Consider the following 14803-nt stretch of genomic DNA (forward strand, 5'->3'; position numbering starts at 1 on the left):
TTGGAAAGGAGTCATGTGGCTTTGAACGAATATGTGGATGCCTTTGCGTTCATTTCGAGGCAATTCATGGGTGTGACGAGAAATGAACAAATGGAGTGTTCAGAAGCTTTTCGAGACAATGCAAATGATGTCAAGCACCCATGCAATGTTACAAGTCACGTTGGTACTCTTAGGAACATTTCGGGAGAAAATATGACCAGGTCCGGAGAAGTCCAAAATCTCCCAAAAACTGTCAAAATTGAAGGTTATAACACACGCTTTCGAACTTTTCCAGGGTCCGAGCTCCGAACGCCACAGGATGACTTCTAAGGGTATGGGAGGTCATTGGAAAGGAGTCATGTGGCTTGGACCGAATATGTAGATGTCTTTACGTTCATTTTGAGGCAATTTTGGATTTCACGAGAAATTAACAAATGGGGTGTTTAAACACTTTTCAATGCAACACTAATGTTGTCAAGGACCCGCACAACGTTACAAGTCACTTTGGCACTCGTAGTAATGTTTCGGGAGAAAATATGACCAGGCCCGGAGAAGTAAAAAATGTCAAAAAAACAGCCAAAATTGAAGGTTTATAATACACGCTTTCGGACTTTTTCGGGGTCCGAGCTCCGAACGCCACGGGATGCCTCCTAGGGATATGGGAGGTCATTGGAAAGGAGTCATGTGGCTTGGAACGAATATGTGAATGCCTTTACGTTCATTTCGAGGCAATTTTGGGTTTAACGAAAAATGAACAAATTGGGTGTTCATAAGCTTTTCGACATAATGCAAATGGGGCCAAGCACCCATGCAATGTTACAAGTCATGTTGGTACTCCTAAGAACGTTTTGGGAGAAAATATGACTAGGTCCGGAAAAGTACAAAAATGTAATAAAAACAGCCAAAATTAAAGGTTACAATACACGCTTTCGAACTTTCCCAGGGCCCGAGCTCCGAACGCCACGGGATGACTCCTAGGGAAGAGAAGTTATTGGAAAGGAGACATGTGGATTGGAACGAATATACGGATGCATTTACGTTTATTTCGAGGCAGTTTTAAGTTTCACGAAAAATGAACAAATTGGGTGTTTCAAGGCTTTTCGAGGCAACACCAATGGTGCCAAGCACCCGTCCAACGTTACAAGTCAATTCGGCTTTCCTAGGAACGTTTCAAGAGAAAATATGGTCAGGCCCGGAGAAGTCCAAAAATGTGCCAAATACACGCCAAAATTGAAGGTTATATAATACACGCTTTCAGACTTTCCCGGGTCCCGAGTTAGGAACGCTATGGGATGAATCCTAAGGGCATGGGAGATCATTAGAAAGGAGTCATATGTGGCTTGGAACGAATATGTGGATGCCCTTACGTTCAATGTTGTCAAAGACCCACGCAACGTTACAAGTCATTTTCGTACTCATAGTAATTTTTCGGGAGAAAATATGACCAGGTCCGGAGAAGTCAAAAAATGTTGCAAAAACAGCCAAAATTGAAGGTTATAATACACGCTTTCGGACTTTCCTGGGGCCCGAGCTCCGAACGCCACCGAATTCCTCTTAGGGACATTGTAGGTCATTGGAAAGAAGTTATGTGGCTTGAAACGCATATGTGAATGCCTTTACATTCATTTCGAGGCAATTTTGGGTTTCATGAGAAATGAACAAATGTGGTGTTCAGAAGCTTTTCGAGGCAATGTAAATGGTGCCAAGCACACACGCAACGTTAGAAGTCACGCCGTCACTCATAGAAATGTTTCGGGAGAAAATATGATCAGGTCCGAGAAGTCCAAAAATGTCACAAAAATAACCAAAATTGAAGGTTATAATACACCCTTTCGTCCTATTCTGGGGCCCGAGCTCTGAACGCCACAGGAGGCCTCCTATGTACATGGGAGGTCATTGAAAAGGAGTCATGTGGGTTGGAACGAATATATGGATGCATTTACCTTCATTGCGAGGTAATTTAGGGTTTCACGAAAAATGAACAAATGGGGTGTTCAGAGGCTTTTCGAGACAACACAAATGGTGTGAAGCACCCGCGCAACATCACAAGTCACGTCCACTTTTCTAGGAATGTTTCGGGAGAAAATATGACCAGACTCAGAGAAGTTAAAAAATGTCCCAAAAAACAGCCAAAATTGAAGGATATAAGTAGTAAAAACTAAAGGTGGCCCAATCCGATTATAATTTAGCCGAACTAATACTACATCCGTTCTTTTCTATTACAACAATGTGTTTGAACACAACTTTTAAGGATTTGGAACAAATGAGTAGTTTAGCATTAAAGTAACTTTTTAATTAATTAGAGTAGGAGAGAAATCATCCTTAAAAAATAAAAGCAATTTTTTAAGGCAAAGTGAGTAATTAATGATGGTTTTAATAAGATAAACTAAGGGCAATATTGTCAATTAAAGTTTCTTTCTATACCAAAATTGGAATTATTGTAATAGATGTGAAACTACCCAAAATAATAATTATTGTAAGATAAAAAGAGCGGAGGAAGTATATTGTAACCTCGTCTCATGTATGAATCTATAATGTGTAAACTTTTGTGTATTATAGGAGCTTTAGTGTTTTACCATTTAATACTACCATCAATCATCTATTTTAAAATAAGTAAGATGTTGATGGAGACTGTGGAATTAGAGAAAGCAAAGAGATAATAGAAACAAAAAAAAATTGTGACCTATGTGCAGAAAGATGATCCATTTGATCAAATCCGATTTGAAAATATCTGATGCGCCACAAAAACTATTTTATGAACTTTGCTTTGAAAATAATTCAAATTTTTAGTTATTAGAGGATTATCTATCCGATCCGAAATTTTGAATATTTGATATTTTGAAAGTAAAACTTTCTATGTATTTTCAGATGCAACATTTGTCTTTTTGGTGGATGGAATAAAATAATTAAAAGTCGCATCTAAAAAAAAGGATATAGTATGTTAACCTATTATATTACACTACCTTTTATTATTTACAGAAGAAAAAGAAATCATCAAATCATCAGATATTTTGAAACTAACCCTTCGGGCCTTCCCAACATGGTAATTGTCACTAATCAACTATTTCTTTGAATCTAATCTTTATCACCTACATGCCCTACATCATTTAATCATGTCATTATCAACTATCCTACCATAAGAAAAATAAAAGTCGAATATCCCTTAATCATGGTGAAATATTATTATTTCATGCTTTTTTTCTTGGTTACCCATGTACGTACCAAGGTGCAATTCTTTTGAATCTATGTCACTCGAAACATGGTGGCAACGAATATGTCTCGCTTCTTTTAGTCTTAAGTAGAGCATGATTGACGGTAAAGATTAGGTACCAATGGGCCATACTTACACTTAACGACCTTTTTCTTTTAAAGGGGTTACACTTACACTTAATTAACTTGATCCATCTCCAATACCTAAAAGCGAAAGAAAAATCAAATGGAACATGGATTCATACATATATATAGGTGGATTTGGCATTAGAAATGAGAATTTTTGAAAAATTAGTGCAAAAAACTCTATATACGACATTATCGGCAATATTTTAAAACAATGTAAGTTCTCTGATAAATTGATAGTAATCTAGGTACGAAGGCATATATATATTTTAGTCGAATTCAACTTTCTTCTAGGGTTCATTTTAACTAAAACTCGTACACAAATTGCGAAATTTATTTTTGCTCTTTCTAATTTCTCCTTTTTATAACATAACAAAAAAAATTTATTACTTTATTTTCACTAAAAAAAAAAGGCGACATGGAAGGTCAAAAGAGAGAAAAGAGGAGGTTTAGCAAAAAAAAAAATGCTATAAATTCAATAAAAAAAAATTGTTTCAATTATATGAGGTCGAAACTGTTTTGTGGATATTGTCGATCAAATAGTCATTTTTAATTTCTTATATCTGTATGTCATCGTAGATTCGTAGTCTTTATTTTTTAGCAGATAAAATGAAATATGTTGGATGAAAAGAAAGTTACAACCTAATCTATCAAAACAAAACTAAACAAGAAGTATAAGAGACTAGGGATTGAACCAACAACATCAAAATGAACCCTCCCCCACCTTCGAGAAAAGGGTTCATAAGGCCATTCTTCAGAGTTCTCATATACAAATTATTATTAACAGACCTAGAGGGGTAGATGAGGGTGTGCAAGGAGCCCAACAACACAGGGCCCCCCAAATTATTAAGGCCCAAAAATATATTATATTATAAATTTTACTTCATATTTGAAGAAATCACCCTTGTTTCCCACCCTTAATAAATTTGTCAATGATTTATATTTGGATTTTCAACTTTCTATCTTTAAAACTCTAAACTTCCATTTTTATTTTCTATAAATTTATATAAATTTAGGGCCCAATTTTCATAATAGAACCGGGGCCCCAAAAACTTCAAGACGGCCCTGATTACACACCTAAGCTACTAATGTAAGATATCTCTATTAACTATTATTAAGTCTATACGTCCCCATCTTTACATCTACATGAGACTAAACAAATTATCTATTAACTATTATTAAGTCTATACATTTCAAGTGGAACCACTATAAACACTTGACTGTTTCTTTGCATCCAATTAAATGCTATAAACTACCTCAGTAAAAGTGTAAAAAACATTACATATATTTAACCCGTGCGAGATTCCGATCCACTAGTGAAATTCTCTCCAATCCTCAAAATGTCATTCCAGATTGCACAATGAAAGTAATTGTAGGATTGAGGATTTTATACCAATCTATCAGAGACTCCTTTATTTATACCAATCTGATAATTTGGTCCGATATATTTTTTAGTCCTGATACATAATATAAGGTATACTAGCTACTAAAGTATAAAAGAACTAGCAAAAACTAAAAGAAGGTGATAGAAAAAAAAAATGTTTAATTTTCTTTTCTTCCGAATCAGCAAGGTTTTGATGAAAGAAAGTTATTAACATAAATTATACATTTGTTCTCAAGCTTCCTTTTTGTTTGCTTCATCACACTTTCTTCCCCTTTTCAGTCAGTTTGTAAGACGTTCTTATCAAAGGAACGGTAGTTATTAGGATTCGGGCACATGATCTTTAAAATAAAATGTGGGAGTTTAACCACTAATCCATTACAACTTGAATGTTTAATATTTCAAAGTAAAACATAATCAAGTCTTATAATTTTATGTAATTATAAAACATATAGACCAGCTTTTTGATCTTTAACCACTTCTATTGAGTAATAACATTCTCTTTAAATTTCATTAAAATTATTATTTTTATCATCAAATCCTAAATTTTTTTGTAAAACAACTCGTCAAGGTTTTTAATCTAATTCTACCCAAAAAGCCAAAAGTTACATATTTAATAGTTATGACTTATGAGTTAGCATGAGGGTAATGTCTAAAGTGGCTGTCCAGACATTTAATATGCTTGAGGTGCAACTAAAGAATAAAGATTATGACTTTTCACATAAATCTTTTTTTTAATATGACCCTTACCTAGCAATTAGCATTTCTAGCTCCGCCTGTAACGTATTGATAATTAATTTAAAAAAAAAAAAATTATGTATGTATGACCAACATGAGGAGGGGTTAAGAACAATATTTAAGATAACAAAACTAAAGAAATTAAAAAGAATAACTTATTAGTGACATAACATCGGATTTTGGATTTTCCTCAGTCCTTTCTATAAATTTCAAGTTTCAATTTTTGGTCTAAATTCACGATTAAGATTTTTTTTTTTGGCAAAGCAAACGCTTCTCTTAGTGAACGCTTCTCTTAGTGGCGGTTAACTTTAAGTTAAGTCGCTACTAATGGTAGCGGTTTACGAGGTAAAACCGATACTTGAAAATCAAAATTCTAACGTGTTGTCTTACGTGAACAGTATCTAAGAAACTAATTTCGATTTCAGCTTATAAGAGGAACTCCCTTTGACATTATTCATGGAAAAAATTCCAATTTACTATCAATCCAATTTAATTGGATTAGCAATGTATCCCAAAGAGGCATCATTGGTTTACTACCAATATCCAACCAGCCATTCTCCTGCTTTCGGTTATTTGCGTACATATAGTTATAGATCAATTGTGACTGTAATTGTTTATTTGCATAATTTTTGGATGTATGTAACTAATACTCAAAATCTATCTATACAAATATATTAAAAGGCGTACATAAACAAGAAACTGTGCCATGTGGCGCTCTCCCTAGAGTTTTTTAGTTCATGTAATCCATGTACTATAAAAAATTTCAGAAATTGCATAGTATAGGAGTTTGGTCTCGATACCTCAAGTACATATACTAAAGTTTAAACCAATTGACTAAATTGTATTTAGTGTTACTATTATAAAGTATTATATTAATAAATGAAATTTTTTCTTACCTGAGGCATAGCCCAGATTTAATAACTAGTTATGAACTCGTATTGTGGATAATTTGGTGTGGCTATTTTGTGATTATTCTTGCTTTAAATGTGATTTAGTTTTGGTAATTCATGTTCAAATGCTCAAATGATAATGTTTTTGAATGAAGTTGGTGATTCATGCTCAAATGAGAATGTTTAAAGTTGGTGATTCATGAGAAAATGCTCAAGTTAACATGAATTCAATTTAAAGTTTCATAAATATCTCTTTTTGTACGTTTATGTATGAATTAAATGCACCAATTCAAAATTAAGAATAGCTCCAACGTTGTATTTTGTGTTTTGAATATGGAACGTAACAACCAAGATATTTGTTATGTTGTTATTAGGTTGGGGAACTTTCTCAAAGTAACGTTTATTATATATATTGTGTATTGAGGAAGTTTATGAAATCTTTGTTTATTTGTTGTTTTGGGATGAGATTCTTGGATGTTCTGAATGTGTATGAGCTAAGGTTGTTGATTGTGACTTGTGACCATAGTCGTTACATAGCTTTGAAATTGCATGTTACATGGAACAAGTTCTCAAAAAGATAAATCTTGATGGTAAATTGGAGTCATTTTTTGTGATGGATCCACCACCACCTCCTCCTCTACTACTCCACCACCCCTGCTACCTCCGGCACCTCGATGTCATTGTCCCAAACACTCATGCCGCCTCCAGCTCCACCACATCGATCAGCATACGTACTTGCGATGATCATCATCCCCTCCTTCTCAAAGTGTCATTTCAGATGTGGACGAGTCGACACATATCAAGATCATATGAGAATGTTCCTTACATGAGAAATGAGAATGAATTTCAACCACACGATTGGATTAGAGTTACAACACTTGTTCATTAGAGTTATAATCCATTAAAAAATTTTGAGCCCAAAAAAAAAACAATTTTTTTTTCTAAGATTCTTATTTTTTTTTTGAGTTACATCATTTTTTCATTAGAGTTGCATCACTTATTGATAAAAGTTATAGCGCGTAAAATTCATTCTCATTTTTCATATAAGTATGCATTTTCATATGAACTCACTGATGGGCAGACTCTCCCTTCAAAAAAGAATGGGGAATGAGGCATTATGAGATTATGTTTAATAGTTTACTAACTGCGTAGGACTTTCATCATGGATTGTACACTTTCAAACAGCATATACAATGTACACTTTTGGTTTTGTTGGATAGATAATGCCAATGGAGCTATTGTTCGATGATTTGGGTGCATTTGGTGTTGGAATGTGGTGTTAGCGAATATGAAAAATATCGTCGTATTTGGGGAATTTATGTTGGATGACTTTGATTAATTGTCTGGGTTGTGAATTGATCTGCAGGCTTCTAATGTGGCATTTTGGCTGTCATTGAAGCGAGATTGCGGGGGAGAAAAATCCCCGACTCCTTTTAATTTGTTATATTACCCCTTAACCGGAGACGGAAGGAAGAAGCATATCGATTGTCGCTTGCTCTCTTTCTCTCCCTTTTTGTAGTACGAGAAAAAAGCGGGGTAGAAATACAACCACTAGAATAGAGGTGATCATGGGCCGGGCCGGGCCGGGTTCGGGCCGGGCCGGGGCCAAAAAAAATTTGCCCATTGGCCGGGCCGGGCCTAAATTCGGGCCAAATTTTTGTGTCCAAAGCCCGCCAAAACGGGCCGGGCCAAAAAATAGACTAAAAAGTCGTTTTTAGCTTGCCCAAAGCCCGCCCAAAAACAAAAAAAAAAAATGACCGGGCCGGGCCCAGTCCGGCCCGCGGGCCGAAAAATTCTGCCCAAAACCGGCCCAAAAACGTGCCGGGCCAAAATGATCACCTCTACACTAGAATAAACCATTTTGTAAAGAAAAAAACCAAGATCAAAACTTCTAATCCTAGCTATATTAGCGGTTCCATCATAGTAAAATTGCTAACTTAATTAGCATTATATTAAAATTAGTGATATCACTTGGTTGATCGCTAATTAATCAATTTTTCTCAAATATTTTCAGCATAGTTTCATCCTACTTGAACGGTGTCAATAAAATGTTTTTTTAAAACACCATAAAGCAAGAAATATAATTCTAAATTTAGATTTGCCTATGGAAAAAATAAACATTTTGGATGTAATATGTTACACCAAAACCTATTGTGTAATAAAATCTTACAAGTACATAATGACACCGCCTCCCAAAAATTAACATGAATTACGCAATGATAACATGAACCTAATGTCATTTTGTCATTTGAGTTTTTTTTTTTTACAAAAAAAAGAAATTTATAGGTTGTTTACACAATATGTAATAATATAATAATTATACGTAATAAATTCTGGAAAACGATTGTGAAAAGAGATACTTCCTCCAGTTGGTCTTGTAAGAGACCGCCTAATTTTAATTTAAAATTAGGCACAGCCCAAGCCTAATATTAAGAGGAGAACATATCACTTTTTTTTTAATATAGTGACTAGTTTAATTTGTGTAGGGACCAGGTTAATCTATCTCGTGACCAATTGAATCTATTCAGTAATGACATTCTTTAATTTATTCAGTGACTAGTTTAATCCATGTAGTGACCAATTTAATCCGTTCGGTAAAACTACTGAGTTATTTTTTTGAAATTATCTATTGTAGTTCGATAATCAAGAAAAAAAAAAGGAAAAGAGAAGGGATGACTTGGGTAGTGTTGTGTTAGAGTGAAATGGAATATGCTTGTAACTTGTTAGAAAAATCCAGTTTTGATAATTTGTGTACTTCCTCCCTTTTGATTTAAATGCGACAAATGAATATTTTATATCTCATAAATAATATTCATTTATTGCATTTGAAACGAAACCAAGGAAGTAATAATACACGAAAAGAAAATGACAAACCTCGGTGGGCTCAGCACAAGCCCACACAAGAGAAGAGTATGACCACATACAAGCCTAATGGGGTTCCATCCTAAAATCATATGGTGATAGGTGGAGTAACTTGCAATTGGATAGGTCACATACACCTCGTTGGCCCTACTTGGGCTTCCAACATGAGGTCAACAAGCCCCTACTTGGAACACAATTCTGTTGGGCCACGTGCTCCAAACAGATCAAACCTTCCATCTTGCATTCAGTGGGCCACATACCCTGGGCCGGGATCGTCCGCTCTGATACCATGACAAACCTCGGTGGGCTCAGCACAAACCCACACAAGAGAAGAGTATGACCACATACAAGCCTAATGGGGTTCCATCCTAAAACCATATGGTGATAGGTGGAGTAACCCATTAGCTTATATATTAGTCATATACTTTCAATTCTTCCAATATGAGACATGTGTGGATTACACTCTCAGTAAAAAAAACATTTGATGTTCTTCTACGAGACTACGAGCAAAGAAAGCCGTCATAATTCTGACAATTTTAACTACTTTGCCTAAGTTGTAAGCAAAGGCAATTGTATTCACTCGTTTGCACAAAGACTTAGCTTCCTCTTTAGTCTTTCCTTCCCACTATAACAAATTTTAGCTTTGCGTAAACTTTACCCCAATATATTATATACTTTTTTGGAGTATTTACATAATTGTAATAGTAGTACCAAATAACACCAATTTTATACACGTATTCATCTCAACTATTTATGAATTTTGCATACAAACAAAACTCACATGATTCTTCACATCATTTCAAGTTATTTCACGGAAGTTTCATTGCATGAATCACTCACTTACTGAACCCTTAATTCTCAACGTCTTTGAATTTTTTGATTTTCTTTAACTCGAGTGTTATTATTGTAAGCACATGTCTCTATCATAGTTCCAAAATTCAATATTTGACATAGTCTTTTGGCGGCCTTAATTTTCCCAAATTCCATATTCTATAAATAATTGTCAACTTGTGGTGTTTTTAAGGCTCTCTTGACACGTAATGATTTAAAAGATGTATCTAGTGATTTTTTTTTGAAAACTTAATAAATTGGAAAAAAGAAATTTATTAACAAACAAAAATTTTGGGAACCCCACCGGAGACACCGGAGATCCAATCATCCAATGATAAGATGAAGTACCTTTTCAAATTAGAACCTCTTATTACAGGTTAAGTGATATAAATTTGCAAGCAAATACTTTAAAAGTAGGGACTAGGAAATAGTAAGAGAATTTATTCAAATTATAAGATATGGTTCTATTGTAGAAAATTTGAAATAAATATGACACCATCATATATACTTCACCGCCCTTTGAACTAAACATTTGAGAATTAAACATGAAATTTTGACATGAATTATTAACTTATGCTACTATATAAATTGCAATCTTATTAATCTCAATTACTTCCTCCTTGTTTATCTTTAAAAGATCGCTTCATTTTCTTGAGAAGATAGAGAGATGGTACTTGAGTAGAGTACTACCCTAAATTGCAAGGCTTTATCCAGGGTTCAAATTCTTCATCCCAATTGATTTGCCCTACAATCGACTTTCTCTGTTCTTTTTCTATTACAACAATTGAGTTATCCGATTATTACAATAGAAAAATAACAGATGAAGTATTAGTCTAAAAAAAGTTGATCTTCAGACTAATTAATTCTCCTAATAAACAAAATTAGTAAATAGCCCTTACCATCTCTATTTTATCTTCTACCCACTCAATACACTAAAATACAAAACTATTTTTTACCCACTCAATATAACTTTTTATAAAATAGCAAAATAAGAAATAGGGCAAACAAAAGGGACAAAGAAAGTAATAGTAGTGTCCTATACAACCTCAACTTGACTTATCATGCATGTACAATCCTCATCACTATAATTTTTTTCATCCCAAACCAAAACCTTTTATAAGTCAATTCAATTCATCTTACCAAATAAGACCTCAAAAAGAAAAAAGTATATCCACAACAAGAAAATCAATACTATTCAAATATATTTCTTCCGTTTCCCAATAAATAACGAAAACATAAAAAAAATTATAGAAAAAAGTTAATAGTACAATAAAGCAAGGAAACTAAAATTCACCCAAATATAATACTTCTTTCTTGTTTTTATATTAGGATATTTGTAATAAAAATGAAATATTTTTACTTTCAAGTTTCGTGCCACTTATTATAACATCTCCACATGCGAGTGTATGACTTATTGAGAGAGTGAGGAAGTATAGTTCACTAAAAATTTCTTGAAGAGAAAATGAAATATAAAATAAAGTAGATACATCACATCATACATAATTGATGAATGTCACATGGGGCATGATGGTGTTTATGCCGCACATAGTGGGCACTCAAAGTCATAAATTAGCATGAGCACAATAAAATTTCCACCACCACAAAATCAAATTTCAAAGTATCTAAACTCCAAAGGCGCCTTAAATATATGGTAACAGTTCCAAAAGTTTGAATTGCAACTCAAGTCCAAAAAAAGTGTATATTATCTACCTATCTACATCTCTATTATATTTTTATTTTTTTTACCCTCATTCGAGGATCCGTGGTTAGATGAATTACTTCTAGACTGCTCTCGCACAGGGCCACTCACCCAGAAACCCAACAAGCCCCAACTCCCCCCTCCCCAACAATATTGAAATTTGCTTCCTCCACAATACGAACCTTGGTCTCCCATGTGAAAGATAAGAAGCAATACCATTGGACCCAAGGGTCCTTGGTACATCTCTATTATATAAGGCAACATATAAAAACATCAAATAAACATACACGTATTTCTATCTCTGTATTATATATGAATTATGAAGAACTATATATGTTATCGCACGCATAGCGTACATAAAAAACTAGTATATATATATATATATATGTAAAATAAAAGCATTACTTTACTAAAAGTCAGCCAAAAAAATAAAAATCAACCTTCGCATCAAATTAAACCTAAAATTAAATATAACTAGTTTATAATAGTAAAAACTAAAACAAATTCTCCTTATCAAAAAAAACTACAACAAATTAAATTAAACTAAGCAAAGATAATTATACTAATACTAAAAATTTAAAAAAAAAAAAAAAAACTAGGAGTACTAAAAATTAACTCCCCCACCCCCACTCTAATTTTTTTTGTTACAACTAACCTGCCTACCGACGCCAACCACCACCAAAAATTGTACAACTGAACCGGATATATCCCGAACCCGGTTCACAAATTTCATTTTTTCTCTCTCCTAAAAACTAACTCAAAATCTTTGGAGTTGTTGTTGAACCATCTTCTTTTTTCTTCCTCATTTCCAACACTTTCCTGTGACTATTTGAATGAACTTCACTCGAAAAAGTCGGGCTACACGCCGGTCTATACTCCGGAAACAATCGACCCGACTTAAACCGGACTCCGCATGCATTACACAATGTTTTCGGGCCGCTTGGCCCGGCTCTCCACTGCGGAGTTTTTGTCACTTGGCAATGACTACAACTCCTTTGGTGGATTGAAAATGAATTTAAGCTAGCCGAAGACGAAGCTCGTGGCGGCTTCGTCTTCGGCTTTTTAATCCCCGCCGCCCGTTTGCCGAAGCTGAATTGCATAACGGGCGGAGGGAATAGAAGTGTCGACACGGGCGATGAAGATGATTCACTTTTATGATATGAATATGATGAACCGAATACCCATGAACCGGTTGTTGTTCTAGACCGTTTGCTCCTTGGTTTCACTGGAACCGCTGATGGTATAAATGCTAAACCCGGTTTACTCACCGGTTCAACCCGGTTCATAAAACTGTTATAAAAACCCGGTTTAGACCGGGTCGTGTCTAAGATGAGATTTGGACATGGACATGCAAGTGTTGGGTCAGGGATAGAATCGTCCATTAAATGTGACCATAATTCAAGCTCTTGAACATCATCAACCTGTCAAAATTCAATTTTTTTATACGTTTAAAAAAACATTTTTAAAAAAAAAATAACGAGAGTGGGGGAAAGTGAAAAGACGAAAATAACCCTAAAAACTTACCGGAATTGCAAGACCAGGAGAGAAGTTGGTAGAATTAGAGTTGGAATCATCGATAGGGTCTTGAGAGGAGAGAGAAAATGAGTCTTTTTCTTCTTCCTCAAAAAAAGAAGAAGACCCATCAACATTTTGTTCTTCATTTGGAAGGTTAAAAAAGTCATCAATGGAGAAATCATCAGTTGGTAAACCTGTAACACACCAAAAACTCTCAACTTGATTTTGTGGGTTCACTGATTTCATGGCCAACTCTGACGAATAGCTTGATTTTAGCGCTCTAGCCTCCATGCACGCACTTCGTTTTTTCTCTATATAAATATGTGTATATATATATAAAATATATATAACTGCGAAAAATATACATACCAAAATTAATTTGGGCGTTTTTTAATTTAATTGAGTGCAAATTAAAGGGCGTTTCCAGAAATTTAATTCATAGTTTCAAACAACCCTTATTTTTTAAAAAATTTAAAAAATAAGGGTTGTTAGAAATTATATTATACATAATAATACATGAAACAAAACCAAAAAGAAAAAAAGGATTAATTAAATGAAATGAAATGAAATTTTACCTGAAGTGTTTTTTGTGGGTATGAAATGAAATGAAAGAAAGTTTGGAGAAGAGAAATTATTATGAGGAGAGAGAAAAAGAAGGTGGGTAAGGAAGAAAGGATGGGGGAAAAAGAAAGAAGACCACTCAAAGAAAAGGCTAATTCAAGGGCGGGATAGGTGGGTGAGTTAATGGTTTATCTTATTAAGTGAAATTACTTTATTACCCTTTTAGCCGCTCCTACTTTTTTTTTTTTTCTTCTCTAGGGTTACCTAAACACAAACACATGTTTTCGCCCCTTTGCTGTTTAATTTATCTGTGTTTGTGACTTTGTGTTGTTGATTTCAATAAGTTTTTGGACCGCGTTGCTTGAGTGTACACTGTGCGTACTCCCTTCGGTCTTTATTAATTTACCTGTTTTATTGAATAAAGTTTTAGGATAAATAATGTTGTAGTATATAGAAGGAAAGAGAAATTATTATTTTTATGTTGAAGTTAAATGTGTGTGTGATGGAAAGATAGTAGTCCCAGTCTTAAATTAGAAAAAAAAAAATGGGTAAACTAAGTACAACGTTTTAGGAGAAACAATATTGTAGGACATAGAAGGAAATAGAAACTATTATTTTATGCTGAAGTTGAAAGTATGTGTGATAGGAAGTTAGTAGTCTCATTTTAAAAATAGAAACAAAAGAAATGGTTAAATTAATAAAGGACATTCCAAAAAGGAATACGGGTAAATTAACAAAGTATAGAGGTAATATATCACATTATTAATGGAGTAGTGAGTTCAGTTATCTTATGCTAGGTTTACTTGTAGTTGATTTTTTTGAGTTTAGTATGTTGGAGTATTGTGAAACAAATAGAGAAAATTACGTAGTATGATTTTTTTGAATGGGAATAGGAAATTATCATTAATGAAATATCGTACGGCATTTATAATAATGACAATAAGCCTATAAGATGATTCAAAATGTCAATCTAAAAGATTTCATTCATGCTACTAATATTGACGCTTCAGA

General features: G+C 33.9%; 1 protein-coding gene across 2 annotated transcripts; it reads right to left on the bottom strand.

Annotated features, from left to right (window-relative positions):
- Window positions 1-12145: 12145 nt before the first annotated feature.
- Window positions 12146-14058, bottom strand: LOC104904264 (GATA transcription factor 7). 2 transcript variants are annotated; one of them, XM_019251558.3, is made up of 3 exons: window positions 13807-14058; window positions 13241-13542; window positions 12146-13137 (listed from the first exon to the last, which is right to left on the bottom strand). In XM_019251558.3, the coding sequence occupies exons 2-3, from the start codon at window positions 13520-13522 to the stop codon at window positions 12469-12471; spliced, it is 951 nt and encodes a 316-aa protein (XP_019107103.1). In that variant the 5' UTR covers window positions 13523-13542; window positions 13807-14058; the 3' UTR covers window positions 12146-12468. The 2 variants fall into 2 exon arrangements, with proteins under 2 accessions (XP_019107103.1, XP_010690771.1); XM_010692469.4 differs by having other exon boundaries at window positions 13241-13581; window positions 13807-14057.
- Window positions 14059-14803: the final 745 nt, after the last annotated feature.

Source organism: Beta vulgaris, chromosome 9, assembly GCF_026745355.1.
Source record: "Beta vulgaris subsp. vulgaris cultivar EL10 chromosome 9, EL10.2, whole genome shotgun sequence".
NCBI classification, from domain to species: domain Eukaryota; kingdom Viridiplantae; phylum Streptophyta; class Magnoliopsida; order Caryophyllales; family Amaranthaceae; genus Beta; species Beta vulgaris.

Bases quoted from the DNA above. Each gene is read 5' to 3' on its own strand.
- LOC104904264 (XM_019251558.3), bottom strand. From the start codon at position 13,522: ATGGAGGCTAGAGCGCTAAAATCAAGCTATTCGTCAGAGTTGGCCATG. The intron at 13,138-13,240 runs GTAAGTTTTTAG...GAATTTTGACAG, and splicing joins CTCCTGGTCTTGCAATTCCG to GTTGATGATGTTCAAGAGCT.